At 29.7% G+C, this 19,596-nt stretch overlaps 2 protein-coding genes and 1 pseudogene across 3 annotated transcripts; all 3 read left to right on the forward strand.

Moving 5' to 3' along the window:
• The first annotated feature begins 1,099 nt into the window (after positions 1-1,099).
• Positions 1,100-5,220, forward strand: LOC107860298 (heat shock factor protein HSF24). Its single transcript, XM_016705606.2, has 2 exons — positions 1,100-1,872; positions 4,229-5,220. Exons 1-2 carry the CDS (start codon positions 1,669-1,671, stop codon positions 4,937-4,939), a joined length of 915 nt encoding a protein of 304 aa, XP_016561092.1. The 5' UTR covers positions 1,100-1,668; the 3' UTR covers positions 4,940-5,220.
• A 2,470-nt stretch (positions 5,221-7,690) lies between these two features.
• LOC107861398 (caltractin) lies at positions 7,691-10,697 on the forward strand. 2 transcript variants are annotated; one of them, XM_016706737.2, is made up of 7 exons: positions 7,691-7,839; positions 9,301-9,418; positions 9,527-9,563; positions 9,632-9,659; positions 9,778-9,930; positions 10,007-10,109; positions 10,454-10,697. In XM_016706737.2, exons 1-7 carry the CDS (start codon positions 7,837-7,839, stop codon positions 10,516-10,518), a joined length of 507 nt encoding a protein of 168 aa, XP_016562223.1. In that variant the 5' UTR covers positions 7,691-7,836; the 3' UTR covers positions 10,519-10,697. The 2 variants fall into 2 exon arrangements, with proteins under 2 accessions (XP_016562223.1, XP_016562222.1); XM_016706736.2 differs by lacking the exon at positions 7,691-7,839 and adding an exon at positions 8,637-8,838.
• A 4,880-nt stretch (positions 10,698-15,577) lies between these two features.
• Positions 15,578-19,505, forward strand: LOC107858344 (annotated as a pseudogene).
• The last annotated feature ends 91 nt before the right edge of the window (positions 19,506-19,596 follow it).

Consider the following 19,596-nt stretch of genomic DNA (forward strand, 5'->3'; position numbering starts at 1 on the left):
GAAACTATCTCTCTATCTAATAAATATGAGATAACTCTTTTCTTTAAAATTAAGTCATGAAATAAAAAATTTAAACGTGAAACTTCACGATTTTCAACTACTTCATTGATCACTAAATCTTACTCTTAATATCTTTCGGTCCCTTCCATTACGGAATAAAATTTATATATATTTTACTATTTTTCGGACCTTATTTGTATTGGGCATGTTATTAATTATTATTATTTGATAAAAAGAAAGTGGTGAGAAGAATTGAGAAGGGCCAAGGTAAGAAAGAAAAAGAAAAAAGTCATTAAGCGTGCAAGCAAATTGGAGTCTGTTAAGTGAGAAAGGAGAAAACTCTATCCACTTGCCAAGTTAATAATATTGTCAGTATTTTGATCATAAAAATAGACACTATTTTAAGATTAGTTTGAAAAATCTAGTACCTACACACACAAAAGAAAAAAAAAACAAGAAAGAAAGAAAGAAAGAAAGAAAGAAGAAACAACTTCACCAATTCAAGAATATGAATATGCACCACCACCTAATCAATTGAAATCAAACACAAAACAGAACACAAAACACTTATCTATCAGTTGTTGGTATCCATCAATTTATAGAAAACTTCAATAATAATAATTAAAAATCCCATTCGCCCACTAATACCATATTACCTTCTAATGCGTTTCCACCCATTTCATTCATTTAAGTGAAAACGTTTAAATTTACCTTTTCATTTTAAAAATTAACTAAATTACTTTTTATCATATTTTTGAGATTAAACTTATTTTTGCATCATATATTTAAAATTAAATTTACTTCTTTACTTTAAAAAAATTTAATTAGATATACCTTTGAAGCATCTACGTTGATTTGCGCTATCTTATAAAAATAAGAGTACATATGAAAAGTTAATAAGGATAAGTTTAACCTTTAAATATGACGAAAAATATATTTAGCTAATATTTAAATATAAAAAAATAAATTCAACTCAAAATATAACAACAATATAAATTTGATCTAAAAAATATATTAAACCAATATTTTTTGAAATGAAATTTTTGAACATTTTCCCTTTATTTAATTTAACCAAGGAGAAAAAAAGGTCACCCGTCACTATGCGACAAAAGCGCGTATTTTCTAAACCATGGACCTTCCTATTAGACTTTTAGTTCCTCTTCGAAAAGTCTTCTAAATATTTCTAGAACCTCTTAGTACTTGTATTAAATTATCTATTCCCATTCGTTTTTCTCTTCCATTACCTACTACTATTTCTTTCTATCCATCAATTTTTATACTCAAATCTTCAAGAAGAGAGAGAGAGAGAGAGAGAAAAGGCAGAAATTTCTGAGCTTTTTATTAGAGAACATATAGATAGTTATGGTCGTGTTGTTCCTGGTGAAGTTTGGCAAAGTTGTAGCCAATGGAAGATTCTAAGATCATCATCAGTCGTCACAAAAACAATCTCGTTCATTCTATTGTCTTTCTTTTCGGTTTTTATTGTTGGGATTGGGAATTCCTCACTGCTCTTTTGCTTTTCAGTTACTGCTCCTTCTAATTTAATTTCCTCCTTAGGATCTTGTCAATTAAAATTACAGCTAACTCGTAATAAGCCCAAAAATCTCCAAAGGGGATTTTTTTTTTCCCAAAATTTCCACAAGTTCGATAGATTTAGTATAGCAAGGGATGTCGCAAAGGACAGCGCCGGCGCCTTTTCTGTTGAAGACGTATCAGTTGGTGGATGATGTGTCCACTGACGATGTAATATCTTGGAATGAAAATGGCACAACGTTTGTGGTTTGGAAAACTGCTGAATTTGCAAAGGATTTGCTGCCAAAGTACTTCAAGCACAATAATTTCTCCAGCTTTGTTCGTCAGCTTAACACCTATGTACGTGTCTTGCCCCCTCCTCTTTTTATTATGTTTTCTTGTGTATGATATAATAAGTCCATAATCTTGTTTTATGAAATGTATAAAAATAACAGAAAAAAAAAAAGATGATGATATGATTCCTTTTCAATATGGAACATTTGCTTGCTCCAAAGTCCATTCTTATGTTTAGACAATAGATAACTATTTGACACACCGAACATAATAGTTTCGGATTCTTTCGGCCACTTTCTAGTAATCTTCTTCGCAGGACTTGAAGTCATTGTCATATTGTGCAACACATAAAACACGTTCTTCTTTTTTTCTTCTTCTTCCTCTTTCTTAGGAATAACGATATTATGCAACCTTTCGAGGACAGAAAGAGCCATATCCTTCCTCGATTTTATCTCGTGAAAGATATACATAAACATATCTTGTATTTACTCTAGGGTTAAAAATAAATTTTTCTTTTACTCGTCTCTTTTAATAGATTTAAGAGAAATTTATTATTTTCTTATGATTTTATTTTATTATTAAATAATTATATAAAGTATTACTTACTTCTTTTGTGTAAAATTATTTGTTGTGATTTTTAAACTAATTCGTTGTCATTCTGGAAGTGAAGACGAAATTAATTATTTTTTTCATTGTCATTCTCAAGTATTATTCGTGAGGACTACAATTACAATAGAGTAAATATTTGACAAAAAAATTATATTTTAAAAAATTATATATGAAGGTAAGCTAGTAGAAAAGAACCCCATTTAATATTAAACAGGACAGTTAATTTGAAATAGGAGAATAGTAGTAAAATTTTACTAATATTTTATTGATACAAATTAATAAACTTAATTTTGTGAATTAAATTTTATTAAGTACTGCTTCTTCGGTCGACACATTAATTAAGAAAAATAATTAATAACATGACTAGTTTATTATAATATCTCTATGTTGACATTTTAATTTTAAAAAAAAAATAATTAATGCAAAGAATAAAGAATAAAATATGAAGAAAAAAAATAGTTAAAATAATAAATTAAATTGAAAAATTTAAAACGAATTAGTATTTATTTACGGGCGTAGTAAGTGAATATGGAGCAGATCATAAAATGATGGGGAAGAGTAACAGTTTGACGTGAATTTCTGAGTGCAAATAATTTTATTTTTAGGTGGGGGTTGGCGATAAGGACATAAAGGTAAAATGGTTGATGTAGGAAAACTCTAAACTCTAGAGTCCAGAAGCAGTGCCGTGTATGAATGATTTTTGTGGTTGTTTTGACATGTCATCATCACACATATTATTATCCAAAGAAGGTGACAAACCCCAATTGCAAACGTGGATCACGATTATTGTGTCCTTCTCCTATTAGTAAAACTTGTCCTACTCATAGCTGGACTTTGTTTTGTTCATAAATAATACTCTATATTTTGAATTTTAGAATTCACTAAATTGATTATTTTCAACCAAATATTATTCAATGGATATTTATATTTTTCAATCTTCCAATTTAACGGCGGAGGAAAATAAAGGTGAATCTTCCTAACTACTAATCAGTGGACGGAGAAAGGAAACTTCTTGTTGAGCCTAATATGACAAAAATATAATCATGTTGGTCAATTTTAGGAGTATTGCTTTCGCATAAGTTAGGCTATTAAAGTCGTACCAATCTTCCTAAAGTGATTTAGTCTATTTTTAGGCCTTAGGATAAATGTCTTTTACCCTAGTCTAATCTTCTAGGAGCAAGAAAGCTAATGGTTTTAAATTGTTGACAATATAAAATTTTAAAATATACTCCATAGAGATTGACTAATGGCATCATACTCCAAAAAGCTATTGTTATGGTTTTCCTTGCTGCTCCTATTTTGGTAAATTTAAGTGCCGTATGTTTTTGAGTCATTGAGTTAATATCATGTACCAAAAAATAACGATTCATGAATTTTTATCTGTATTCGGTATTTACACTATATTAATGAAATTATTATAGTTGATTAATTTAATGGAATGAATATATACTTTGATTAATTGTGGTTAAGTGATGTTATCCTATGTTCACACACATGATATGGGGTTTATTGATTTGGTGTAGACATGCGTGGGCAAGTTTTTAAACTCGTGCGGTGCCACATGCACACATCAAATCCATGATAATCTATTTCTCTGAACTTGATAGAAATTTGATACGTCAACCAAAAAAATCAACATCTTTCACTATGAAGTGTTAGGGTGAATTGCAACATCTGAATGCCTTAGATTATACGCAATTTGTTGAAGATGAAGTATGATCTTATAATTAGCATCATCTAATAACATTAGCTATCTGACCTTTTTTTGGTCACAAAAAGGTTAGCTTATATTTTTCGCATACATTACACGCAGGGATTTCGCAAGATTGTGCCTGACAAGTGGGAATTCGCCAACGAGAACTTCAAAAGAGGACAGAAGGAGCTCCTCACAGCAATACGCCGTCGGAAGACCGTGACATCAGCCCCAGCCATTGGAAAGTCTGTGGCAGCTGGGACTTCAGCATCTCCGGACAATTCTGGGGATGAGATAGGTTCAAGTTCAACCTCGTCCCCTGACTCCAAGAACCCTGGGTCCGTTGAAACCCCTGGAAAGTTGTCGGCACAATTCACAGACTTGTCGGACGAGAACGAGAAGCTAAAGAAAGACAACCAGATGCTGAGCTCAGAGCTGATGCAGGCGAAGAAACAATGTGATGAGTTGGTTGCTTTCTTGAGCCAGTACGTGAAGGTTGCACCCGATATGATCAATCGAATCATGAGCCAAGGAACCCCATCGGGGACAAGCCTTGAAGAGTTGGTCAAGGAGGTTGGTGGTGTTAAAGACTTAGAAGAACAAGGTAGTTACAATGACGATGATGATGAAGAAGCTGATGATGATGACGAAAAGGGTGATACTCTGAAACTATTTGGCGTGTTATTGAAAGAAAAGAAGAAGAAAAGGGGTCTGGATGACAATAATGATTTTTGCGGGGTACGTGGGAAAATGATGAAAACTGTGGACTATAATGCTCCTTGGATGAAAATGTCATCGGCAGCTGGAGAGAGCAGCAAGGTTTGTAACTGAGGTGAACTTGATGTGTTAAGGTGGAGCAGTGCAGAGCAGAGTATTTAGCTTCTCCCTTTTGATTTAGTAATTTCATTTGGATTTCAAAAGTTTGTTATTATGAATAATTAGAGAATCTCATTAGTACGAGTAGCATTGGGGTAAGATTACTGCTAAGAGTAGTAATCTCAACCCCCAAGTAGAACTATATACATATCAATTATCAGGACAGATGCTGCAGCCCGAAAGTTTGGTTTGCATCGTCGAAACTCATAATGATAATAATAATGGTTTCTGATTTACGACTTCGTGTTCGTGTTGATAATGGATCTGTAATTAAAGGCCCTGCATGACTTTTTAAATCTTATTCAGTGGGAAGCACTTCATTTTAGCCGAGTTTCTTTTCGGGAACCAACCAATCGACCTTTTACACAAGGGAAGGACAGGGTTTGCTATCACTTCATTTTAGATCCCCTAATGTAATTTCGTAATTAATTATATCGAATATGTTATTGCTGATATATTCGATTTAAAGCATCAAGTATTGTCATGGTCTTAATTAACATCATGATAAATATGTTGCGAGGTTGAAATTTTACCTTTTCAAGGTGCAATCTTGGGTTGATTTCTTAATTGGATAGACGTTTCAACTTGATGTGCATTCTTCTGTTATTTCTCCTATTATTTCTTCTCTCACGAAAAGAAAACCAAAGTAATTTATCAGTAATCATCAGTAAACACGAAAAGAAAACCAAAGTAATTTACCAGTAAACATTAATCATCAGTAAACAGGGGTGACTTAAGAGTAAAGCTAGCAAAATGTCTGCTTTAGCCTCCCAAAATTTTGACCTCAAAAAAAAATTTAATATGAATTTTATGATTTTAATTTCACTTTAAATAATATTAAAGATTTAAATGTTTTAAGAGGGATAAAATTTAAATTAATGAAAAAAGAAAGAAGAACTATTTATTGTTTATTAAAAATATTTTAAAATTTTTTATCAAATCTTGATATTAATAAATAAAGTTTTTACAATAATATTCAAGCAAATGTAATGCAAACATATGACAAATATCTTATTAATTAAAATTAGTCTTTACTTTTATAAATAATAATATTACTATGTTCTAAGAATACTAGACTAAAAAAAGTAAAATTAGTCCTTTCTTTTATAAGTAATAATATTATTATGTTCTAAGGGCCCGTTTGGCCATGGAAATTTTTTCTTTTTTTCCGAAATTTTTTTTCGAAGTTGAAAATTGTGATATTTGGCCATGAAAATTCGGAAAATAATTTCGGAAAAAAATCTTGAAAAGGGAAACAGGTTTTTGTTGTTTTTACAATTTTTCAATTCCAATTTCAACTTTTATTATTATTACATATAACCCGAATCTTTTAAACTTTTACATAAAACTCTCCTTATAACATTACTTTTTTAATATTACGTATATAGAAGTTTTAAAAAATAAGATAATTATAATTTCAAACTTAATGCTATCCTAATTAATATATATCTCTTTTTCTCTCTCGTCATTATTTTTATCCCTTATTTAATTTTCTCTCTTATTTAAGACATTATTTTACTGCTAATTTATATTTATACCCATAAATATATAAAGTATTATATTTATACCATAAATATATAAAGTATTATATTTATAATAGAAATATATAAAGTATGTTATATATAAAGTTTATACCATGTATATACCATATACACACATATATAAATATACAAAGTATTAAGAAACATACTAAGCATATTTATAATATAAATATACAAAGTATGTTATATATGAAGTTTATACCATGTATATACCATATATAAAAATACAAAGTATAAAGAAACATACTAAGCATATTTATATATTTATAGTATATGATATAATATATCATAAAGATGCAAAACATGTTTTACATAAAAATAATTTATTCACACACAGTAAAATCTTTCATGTATAAGAAAATTAAAGAAATAAATTAGCGGCACCCTAAAATTTAATAACAACTTATCATTTTCTATTTTTTAGGAACGAAAAATGAAGGAAATAAATTAAATAAATTCCTAAAAAAATAAATTGGTTTGAAAGATAATATTTGTTACCTAAAAAACAGGAAACAATGATCTGTTAATATAACATCCATATTTAAAATTTTCAAATATGAGAAAATGGCTATTAATGTAAATATTATATATGTCAAATTGAAATTCATTAAATATGGTCATGTATATGTAATTATTTTTATAATAGTGGCTAATTGTGTTATTTTTTCATTAGTAGGTAAATTTTAGTTTGGTGATTTTGATAGTTTGTAAAAGTTAGGGCATAAAATCATATTTAAAAAAGTTTTTCCAAAATTCAAAAAAAAAAAAAAAAAATTTAAAAAAGACATGGCCAAACACAACTCCAACTCCAATTTCAACTCCAACTCCGAAAAATTTTAGTTTTCATGGCCAAACGGCTACTACGAATACTACACTGAAAAAGTAGTACGTAAAAATAAAAAAATACCTCTAAATTATTGATAATATATACTTTTGTTATGTGCATATATTTAAGGATTCATATTAAAATTTGGCTTTGAGCCACCAAATATAAATTTGTCGCTATGGTCCAGTTATTTGTTTGACTTTTTTTAATAAAACCAAAAAAAAGATAAAAAATTTGTTTCAACCTTTCAATTTGAATCAATTTTTAACCAAATCGGATTGATTTTTATCCAAATGTTAACCTATACCTTGAGAATAGCAAGTACTAGTTTAAGTAGGCCCATTGGGCTTAATTAGGAATACTCTGGTTAGTTAAATAACAAAGCTCATCGTGTTTCTGGTGTCTCTTTCTGTTTGAGTTCCATCTGACAAAAGAGAGACAACGATAAGGACAGCGACACAGATTTATTTCCATATAAATTAATCATGGTATGTGTTCTTTCTATTTCAAAATAAAAATATTAATATTATCTTGCCTTTTTCCCAATGTGATGTTTCAATATGATGATTTAATTTTTTGTTTTTAAAAGAAATTGTAAACTAATTAGAAAAATTACCTGATAATGTGACTGTGTTCTTCGTGGATCTCCCGAATTGTGCAATTTAAATAAAATAATAAAGATCCCAAAATATTTTTTTTAGAAAAAGTAGATGAAGAAAGGCAACAATAACAACATACTAATGACATTCCACAATTGGATGTGAGGAGGTAGATTATTCGCAGACGCTATCCATACCACGCGGAAGTAGAGAGAGATTGTCTCCAAAAAAACCCTCAACTCAACTGAAGATGCATAAATGCCAATTACTAATAGGGACGAGAGGCGAGAGGGAAAAAAAGAAGAAGAAAAGAATGATTTTTAATGATTATTGATGATGTTGTTGTGTCTTCATTTAATATATTAAGAGTATTTGAGATGGAACTATGTTATGAAATACTCCTAGTAAAGTTTTGTTGTAGGATATTTTAGTGCTACTAGCCTCTGCAAATATCTGTTGTTTGATAGTATTTGGCTTGTTCTGGTGAATAGTTACTTAGTTATTGACGAAAATCTGACATATTCTGGTGTATTTTCTTACTACAGTGAAGATTTTTTCTTATGAGATTATGACTTGACAATTGATGCATTAAAGAGAAACATTGACACTATACAATACACTCTTGTGACTTTGCTGATTTCTATCTAAATTTCTTTGTTCTCATTAGATAGATAATACGCAAGGTTTACACATAGGATCAGCTGCTTTCTTTATGTCGCTCGACCGATCCACTTAGTGCCTTTTGGTTGGGGTCCACCTTAGGAATTTGGATAAACCACTTGGGTTCTTTTTCTAGTGTTGAAGACGGTCAATGTGTCCGCCCTTCTTCATTAGACTCGTATTTTTCCTTCTCTCTTCTGTTTGCGGTAAATGAGATTTGGATTAAAGGTATTATCTAAAACACTTCTTTTCTCTTCTCTATCTTGCTCTTTCAAATAAAATTTTGGCCTGCTGTAAGATATATTGGGAGAGCCTCGTAAGATCGCAACACGTTATTTGTGGGTTAGCTGCACCTCACGAGTTTGAACTCTTTGGCATCAAAAAAAAAAAAAAATCTACCATTAAGGAGAGAAGGGTAGAGGGACTGGCTCATTATCCTTTCGAGTTGCTACCCTGAGATGGAGCACTTTATGTTGTGGCTGATTATGCTAGCAATATCATTGTGAATTGATGGATGAATTCGTAGAAGATGCAAATTTGTTTACTCTTATTGTGGTTTTACCTGTATATCTTACAATTATCATGGTTTATTACATTTCGAATTGTAGTGAAATCTCGTTTCATATTGTCTCTTTTTTCCTTTGCTTGTCAATAAACTCTATTTGGTTTACCTGTATACCTCATCATCAGCCGCCCGTAACTAGAAAAATCTCAAGAAGGGAAACTAGAAGTCGTCACCCTGGGCTGACACAGCAGAAAAGGCAAGAGATCAAAGAAGCATTTGAGCTCTTTGACACCGATGGCTCTGGTACTGAAGTGTTTCTATCTCAATACATTTTTGTGTGTGTGTGTTTTAAGGTATCTGTGTTGGGGCTCCTTTTGACGTGGTATTTTTTATTTAATTGATGCTGTTCAGGAACTATTGATGCCAGTGAGCTGAATGTCGCTATGAGGTTTGGTAATTTATTTTCTGAAGTTAAATAAATATAAATGTAATATGCTAACTTTATTTCTGTTGCAGAGCCCTTGGATTTGAAATGACAGGGGAGGTAATTGGAAATCTTGTTCATCTCACCCGATTTATTTGTTGCAACTATTGGATCATGATATTTTACCTATCCGTTTTGTGGCTTGATTAATTTTCATGTTAAAATTTTTTGTTTTCAGCAAGTTGAGCAAATGATCGCTGATGTGGACAAGGATGGTAGTGGTGCAATTGATTTTGATGAATTTGTGCACATGATGACTGCCAAAATAGGGGAGAGGGACACTAAAGAAGAGCTCGCCAAAGCTTTTAACTTACTAGACCAAGATAAAAATGTATGTCCCCGTTATCCACACAGTTTTGAATCGTGCTCCACCAAGTCCTTTATAATAATGAATCTTGGGAGTGCAGGGGAAAATATCTGCTGCTGATATTCACCAAATCGCCAATGAGTTAGGTGAAAGCTTCACCGCGAGAGAAATACAAGAGATGATAGAGGTAGCAGATCGTGATGGTAAGATGTTTTCTCTTCTACTGTCATTCTTCCTTATTCTATTTTGCAGGCTTATTTAATTATGGGCATAAAGTTACCTATCTTAGCAGTGGTGGAGCCAAGATTTTTATTAAAGGATTTCATAATATGAAAAAGTTTAGAGGGCGTTTCAACATTTACCATACATACATATAAAATAACTTTAGTTGTAGCTAATGGTGTAATTTTCCATCTAAGAGGGTTCGAATGAAATCCCTCGGTCGTACCTAGCTCCGCCCCAGCCTATCCGAATCTTATTTACCCTGTTTAATATGCATTAGATGGTGAATACTGATTTAGACTTACTGGTTTTCTTACATACATAGGTGATGGAGAAGTAAATGCGGAAGAGTTTATGAGGATGATGAGGAAAACTAGCTTTGCAAATTAGTTGTACAAAATCATATTTGTGAAGTTTAAATAACTTTTTTACAAGTTGCTTGTCCTTCTCGTTTCCCCTTGTCCTCTGTCTCTCTCTGCTATGTCATGTTTTGTATATACACATGCATATAACTAGTTTTGTTTTTCAATTGAATAAATGAATGAAAACAAACACTGTTGACAATTAAAGGTAGTGGATCCTTGCTTTTCCCCAGCTACATTTTTTCACATGAAATAGAGAATACATAAAGAAATGATTTTTTATGTAATGAACATACAATTCAGAAGACATGAGATGTGCTCGGCAAGTGCAGTCAAAGTAAAACGATACGTGGTTGCATGCTAAAACCAATTTAGATATCGGGACTTAAATTTCAAGAGAGTAATATAATAGATGAGATTATTACATACAGAATTAAAAGCAGGATAATTGAAATGGAGAACTGTTGCCGAACTATACTGTGATAAAAGATACTAAAAGAATATTGACCAAAGTCAGAATACAAATTCTACAATTTAGTTTATATGGCCATCAACATTATACTGGCAAGAAACCATGCACGTGATTCTAAGGTATTTTTAATGGTATTATATTTATTTTGTCTGTGTGTTTAAAAAAACTTTTAGAGTATGCTTTTAAAAATTTTACACTCCCTGAAATATCATTAAATTAATTACCATCACACGTGAAAAAACCCATTCGTTATATGTCAAGGAGTTCATTAAATATGTATAAATATTAAATTTAAAACTATCCTTTTACCAACTGAAGTCATCAAATTAAAAAAAATTTAAAACTCAAAAAATTAAAATTTGTTTCAGTACTGTCTAACTGTACTTACCACCGTTAATGGGATCGTTTGGTTGGGAATAAGTTATTTCAGGATAATTAATCTCAAAATTAACTATTTTGGAATTAGTTATTACACTCTATATATGTGATAACTTATCCCCAGGGGCGGAGCCAACCCTCTAGTCTTTGACAAAAAAATATACCATTTATACATGATTAAAATTATTTTTATGTATCTATAATAGGTGTTGAACCCCCATTAACTAGGTTTTTTTCAAATATTGAACCGACTTAATTGAAATCTTGGCTCCACCTCTATTATCCCATCACTAAAGCATAAATGGTGGGATAAATAATCCCTTGACTAACTAATGGAGTCCCTCCAGGCTCCAACCAAACATTGGATAAAATAATTATACATTTTATTTCGAAACTATTATAACTTATACTTTACACCAAACTATCCTTAGGGGTCGTTTGGTTTGAAGACAAGTTATATTGAGATTAGTTATGATGAGATAAGTTATGCTGAGATTATTTGTTATTGAGTATTTGATTTGTCATATTCAAAATAGTATGCATGGTATAATTTCTAACAATAAGTTGTTTTTTTACAAAAATATCTTTCACCTTATTTTATTTTTTTCTTATATTTTTCTTACAAACTTTATTTGTTCATTCTTAAAAATAAAAATTTCATCTTATTTAGCTTAAATATTTTTGTGTGTGAATTCTAATAACTGAATCGTGCGTTTTCAAAAATAAAGCTTTCATTTTAAATTTATTTTAGTAAAAGAGATTTTATTGTTTTTGTCACTTCATTTAAGCACATATCACTCTTATATTGTAAAATATTAAAGTTATTTATTTTAGTTGATATATAAAATTTAAATTTTTAAATGACAAAAGATTATTTAATTAAAAATATGTAATTAAGTAGTGGAGTCAATATTTTTATAAGAGAAATTAAATTATAAATAAATATAAGCATTAGTCAAACAAATTCAACGTATAATATATTCATAAATAAAAATTATATTTATAATAAAAATTTTTAATTGAAAAATATATTATCAAAAAAAGAACGAGTAGTGAAGAAAATGGTATTAAAAATTATGAAAATATATATGGATGTGAAAAAGCGATATATAAAAAGGGATTAAGGAGGGCATTTTTGATAATTTATATATTTTATTTTGGTATAAGTTATTCCGGTATTATTATACCACCCCAAGATAGGAATAACTTATCCTGGAACTAACTATTAATCTTGGGATAAATTATTTCATACTTTTGTAACTAAATAAGAGATAAAAGGGTATTAAAAACTTATCCCGAAATTATCTTTCCTTATCCCTTACCCCAAACGACCCCTAAGTTATGCTGGGAATGTAGTTATGCTGGTATTAGTTATGATGAGATAAGTTATGCTGCGATTAGTTATGCTGAGATTATTTTTTATTGAGTGTTTGGTTTGTTGTATTCAAATTAATATGCATGATATAATTTCTTAGAATAAATTAAATGATTACCAAAATACCCTCCATCTTATTTAATTTTTTTTAATTTTATATTTCTTTTCAAACTTTAGAATTTATTCTTAAAAATAAAACTTTCATCTTATTTAGCTTAATTTTTTGTGTGTGTGCATTTTCATGATTATATCGTGTGTATTTTAAAATAAAACTTTCATCTTATTTAACTTTATTTTTTTTGTATGTGTCTTCCCATGATTATGCCGTATGTGTTTAAAAAAAAAATCTTACTACATGCATTTTATTTAGTTTGAAATAAAAACTTCCAACTTATGTTTGTTAAAGTAAAAGAAGATTTGTTGTTTATGTCACTTCATTTAAACACATAACACTCATATAGTATAGAATATTAAAATTCATTTTAATTGATATACACAATATCAATTTTCAAGTGATTAAAAAATATTTAATTTAAAAAATGTAATTGAATAATGAAGTCGATTGTGAAATGATAATGTGTATTAAAATTAGGCAATGCTTTTATAGTTGCTAAAATATTTTACAGATTACCAGTGAATGGTAATTATTATTATAAAATTTACTTACTTTAATTAATCTTTTCCTTGTGTAGTAAGAACTTTTTCTGTTATCAATTCACAAAAATAACACTTGAAAGGAAAAAGTTGATGTTGAATTTCATTTTTCTATACTTAAAAAATTATAGTATCTACATTTTATCGGATATATAACAACATTTGAACGATATTTTAATTTATATACAACTTATTCGTAGTGTAAAAGATACATGAACTTTTGCATGTAGGTATACCAAGTTAATTTTGTGTTAGTTTGTATGTAAAACTAAGGTTCAGTCAATTAGTCCCCAACATCCCTCAATTTTCTCCAAACAAAGGTATACCAAATACTCCTTTTCTTTGTTTGCTTAACAAAAGCGATTTGAAAAATCATCACCTTGTCTTGCTATACCGAAAACAAAGGAATTGATCATGAGAGATAACGGTAGTACTTTAAATTCCTCTTTTAATTTTTAATTTGTTAATTGTGCGTTTTGATTCTTTATATAAGAAACTAGCGTATAAATTTACAAAATTCACAAGTAATGGGATAAAAAAAAAAATGCAAAGTTCAATTAATAAGAAGTTAATTTTTCTTAATCATATACTTTCATCGTTCTAAAATAAGATATTTTAGTCTTTTTAATTTGTCATAAATAGCGCGTTTTAGATAATTAAGTAGATATCAATAATATTTTTTTAATTTCAAAAGCAATAATTAGAGATTGAAGAACTAAGAAGATGAAGAAGATTGGAGAAATGTGTTTGTAATGGGTTTGGGGGTAATCTTATCATTTTATAGTTTTATTTCAAATATAAATTATGATGGGATTATTTTTCCACCAAATATGAGAATAACTTATCTCGATATTATTTATTAGTCTCGGAATAAGTTATCTTAAATATTAGCAATCAAATGATCTATTAAAATTTTTATTCCAAATTATTATTTTATCTCAAGATTATTTATTTAGTACCTCGCACCAAATGACCCTTAGTCTGAAACAAGCTTCGGTAGTTGGTCATTAATGAACTGTAGTTTAAGCTTTTAGGCTTCCTTCCAGAATCTTCGAGGATGACATGTTAGTAATTCATAAAATACAAGAATGGTGCGGTGTCAAGTGCATATTTGCCTAGGAGAAATCACAATTTACAAGGTTTTATGAAAGAGCCATGTCAACTAATTAAGTAAAGGGGAAGTGAACTTCCACAGTGTTACGTGGCAGGAGTTAACTACGTCAGATGGAGGAATAAATGGCATACAATGTTGCTCACAACGTGTGCATGCAGTTAGTGATTCAGCACCTTACACAACCAACCAAAGCAAGATCTTATTTATATACTACAATGTATTATCGTTCTAATTTCTCCATTCGTAATCGGGATACTGCTACAATGTTATAGAGTTGTGGTAGCAAATAATTTACTTAGTTTTCAAAACTGTAAATCTTTATTTTTTATCAAGTGCCTATTAATATTTTTTTATAAATATATATTTCTCCTTCTCAATTTATATAATATAGCTCGACTTATTGCACATAATATAAGAAATATATGTTTTTTTAAAAAAAAAAAAAATTACCTTACAAAAATACGCCTTTGTAGACTTTTTGTCACATAAACAAGATCCAACAAGGATAAAATGTTAATAGCTATTGACATTAAATATTTGTTAAATAAGAAAATATCATTTTTTGGGACCAATAAAAAATAAAAAAATTATTATATAAATTGAGACAAAAGAATCATAGAAATTGAAATGTATCTATATTGAATTTAAAATCTTGAATACATAGATAACTGTATAAACGTACTAATAAATTTTACTTAGACGATTGAACTATACCATAATGTTCTTAAAAATAAAAGTATGTTTTAAAGATATTATACCCATCAAATTTCATCATATAAGATTAATCAGGATTATTTGTGAAGAAAATGCCTGTCATATATACTTGAAAAATTCATCTAACATGTACACAAATTAATCGACAGTTACCACTGCCAGGTAAAGGAAACTTCTTCGGTGAGTGCAATTTGCAAACTCTATAGATGTTTTTAATTTATGTTTACTTCCAGAACCTTCGAAGGATGACATGTTGTAATTCCTAAATACGAGATGTTGGCATAGCAAATGCATATTTGTTTGCCTACAAAGAATCACAAGCATGTACTACTGAGTTTCTCAGCACAGCAGACTGAACTTCTTCCTCAGATGGAGGCCAAATGGCATGCAATCTTGCTTACTACGTGTGCATGCAGCTAGTGATTCAGCAGCTACATAGTACTTACTATCACTATTCTAGAACTTACGATTTGAATGTGTATGTACTTCCAAATGAGGAAATTAAAGCTCCTATAAATAGAAAGTTTCATGTACGTGCAGAACGTACTAATATTTTTTTTTTTAAAAGAACCTAGGAAGACTCCATTCGTCCCATTTTAATTGGGTACATTTTATTTTATACGGTAATTAAGAAATAATAAATTGAATGGTAAATTTTATTATTTTATTTTTTTCTTATATTAATAATATTTATTAGACATAATAATGAACATTGAAATTTTAATTGTTCATATTTAATGTATACTATTAATTGTAGGAATAAAATTTAAAAAACTTAATTAATTCTATTCTAATTTAATAAGTAATCAATTAATATAAAATATTTATTTTTAATAAGATGATCAACTAAAATGGAAAGAATGGAACACATACTACGCTTTGTTATCAAGTGGAAAGACCGTTTGACTCCTTGATCAAAAGAAAGAGATTAACTAATATGCATCGACGGTGAAAGTTTTATTTACACGATCAAATTATTTTTTGATAATAAATACTCATCTCCTCAATTTCTTCTCTCCCCACACTCCTCTGTGCCTTCAAACTCTGTCGATTTCATGCTATCCCATTTCTCCTTAGCTTCTTCCTTAACCTCTAGTTGTTACTCCATTCGTTCACTTTCATTTGTTACATTTTGCTTTATGAGAGAAGTTGATTAATTTTTAAAATTAAATTGAATTAGATTAATTTAATATTATAAATATAAAATTTCAATATTCAAAAATCATATGAAAAATTCTATATAAGTTAAAATCTTTCTACATCCTTTTTCCCAATGTGATTTTTCATTATGATGGCTTTTTTTTTCCTTTCTAGAAGAAATTGTAACCTAGTTAGAGAAAAAAGCTGATAATGCGGCTGTGTTCTTCCTGGATCTCCCGAATTATGCAATTTAAATAAAATAACAAAAGATCTCAAAATAAAATTTTATAAAAATAGATGAAGGCAGGTAACAACAACAACATACCCAATGACATTTCACAAATGGAGTCTGGGAAGGGTAAGGTGTACGCGGACCGTACTCATACCACATAGAAGTAGACAGACTATTTGACTAAGATGCATAAATGTCAATTAGGGAAAAAAAAGAAGAATGATTTTTAATGATTATTGATGATGTTGTTGAGTCTTCATTTACTATATTTGGAATAGTTGAGATGGAACAATGCTATGAAATAGTAACGTTTTGTTGTAGGATATTTTAGTGCTACTAGCCTTTGCAAATATCTGTTGCTTGATATTTTGCTTGTTCTGGTGAATAGTTACTTAGTTATTGACGAAAAACATCTTTTGATCTTTTTATATTGACCAAAATCTGACATATTTCTGGCCTATTTTCTTACTATAGTGAAGACTTTTTCTTATGAGATTATGACTTGACAATTGATGCATTAAAGAGAAACATTGATACTATACAATACACTCTTGTAACTTTGCTGATTTCAATCAAAATTTCTTTGTTCTCATTAGATGACACTATTCCCCCCGCAAGGTTTACACATACGGTCAGGTGCTTTCTTTATGTCGCTTGCTTTATCCTCTTAGCGCCTTTTGGTTGGAGTCCGCCCTAAGAATTTGGATAAACCACTTGGGTTCTTCTTCTACTGTCGGAGGTGTTTTGAGTTTTTACCCCTTTTTTTCAAATTTAAATTTTACTTTTTGTAGAAAAAAAAAAAGTAATACCATAATTATTTTTATTTTTTTCTGAAAAAAAATATAAACTTTTCGAAGATTTTCTTTTCATACCATAATATAATAAAATTCACAATGTAGTTATCAAAGAATCTTGTTTAGGAAAGATTTTCTCCTAGTAAATTTTATATTTTTGAATTAGTTTTAATATGTAGGTCAATTGATCGAATCATATCAATAATAATATATTTTATTATAGTTGTTCTTTGTCATCTGAATTATCATTTTCATGATTAACAACTTTAATCTTCCACATGACGCTCTCTCGATTTCAAACCCAACAAGTAGTTTTAGAGTCTATGGTTCAATGGTCTAATGGTTCAGATTGAAGACATGTTAAGATCAACGTTGCAACCAATTTGATGATAGTGAAGATATTTTGTCCAAAAAGAATAAAAGATCAAGATACTACATGTGAAAGAAAAAAAAATTCAAACAAAATTTCAACAATCCTTATGTTCATCCATCATTAAAATAAAATCAATTTTTAATCCATGGTTATAAGCTTCAACTTTCAACCTCTGCTTACTTTTATGTTAGGCCTCCTTTTAACTCGTGCATATACTTTAAACACATAAGTTCTATTTTAACTTGTGCTCACTTTCAATGCATAAGGCTCCACTTTTAACTCTATTCACTTATAACACACGGTTTCAATAATGTTTACTCATGCTTTTATTTTTAACGTAGAACTTCAATTTTTATCTCGTATCAACTTTTAATCATGGTAAGCAACAGTTATATATGAAGATCGTGTGAAGAAGGAAGATTAAAATTATTTTGTCAAGAAAATCAAGTTAAAAAAGAGAAATTTATTAGAATTTTTATCTTGATTTTCTTACTAAAATATCATAATTATTTTTATTTTTTTTAAAACAAAAATATAACACTTTTTCATATTTGATTAACATCTTTAGAAAAGAAATTTTTTTAGACATTTATAAATAGAAAAAAGGCAAGAGATCAAAGAATCATTTGAGCTATTTTGACACCGATGGCTCTGGTATCAAAGTGTTTCTATCCCAATACATTTTTGTGCATGTGTGTGTGTTTAAGAGATCTGTGCTGGGACTCTTTTTAACATAGTATTTTTTATTTAATTGATGCTGTTCAGGAACTATTGATGCCAGTGAGCTGAATGTGTTAACTTAACTTCTATTGCAGGGTCCTTGGATTTGAAATGACAGGGGAGGTAATTGAAAATCTTGTTCATCTCACCCGATTTATTTGTTGTAACTATTGGATCATGGATCATGATCTTTTACCTATCCATTTTGTGACTTGACTAATTAAGTTTCATGTCCAACTTTTTGTTTTCAGCAAGTCGAGCAAATGATTGCTCACGTGGATAAGGATGGTAGTGGTGCAATCGATTTCGATGAATTTGTACACATGATGATTGCCAAAATAGAGGAGAGGTACACTAAAGAGGAGCTCGCCAAAGCTTTTAACTTACTAGACCAAGATAAAAATGTATGTCCCCGTTATCCATAGAGTTTTGAATCGTGCTCCACCAAGTCCTTATAATAATGTATCTTGAGAGTGCAGGGGAAAATATTTGTTGCTGATATTGACCAAATTGCCTAGGAGTTGGGTGAAAATTTCAAGGCGAGAGAAATACAAGAGATGATAGAGGTAGCAGATCGTGATGGTAAGTTGTTTTCTCTCATGCCTCTATATTCCTCTTCTATCGACATTCTTCCTTATTCAGCAGCGACGGAGCCAAGATGAAGAAGTTAAAAGGGACTCTTCAACATTTATTATATTTACATAAAAAATGACTTTAGTCATACATAACAGTGTAATTTTCCATCTAAGAGGGTTCGGATGAACCTAGCTCTACCCCTGCTTATCCGAATCTTATTTACCCTGTTTAATATGCATTAGATGGTGTCTTCAATAAGTATACTGATCTAGACTTTTTGGTTTTCTTATATAGATGATGGAGAAGTAAATGTGGAAGAGTTTATGAGGAAAACTAGCTTTGCAAACTACTGGGTCAAAATCATATTTGTGAAGTTGAAAAAACTTTTTCACAAGTTGCTTGTCCTTCTCGTTTTTCCTTGTCCTCTATCTCTAGCTTTGTCATGTATTGTATATACACATTCATACAACTAGGTTCTTTTTTCAACTGAATAAAGGGAAAAGGCATCAAAATCACTCTGCACTATATATAAAAAGTCACTTACATACTTAAATTAACGTGACG

This window comes from Capsicum annuum, chromosome 2, assembly GCF_002878395.1.
Source record: "Capsicum annuum cultivar UCD-10X-F1 chromosome 2, UCD10Xv1.1, whole genome shotgun sequence".
Classification (NCBI taxonomy): Eukaryota; Viridiplantae; Streptophyta; class Magnoliopsida; order Solanales; family Solanaceae; genus Capsicum; species Capsicum annuum.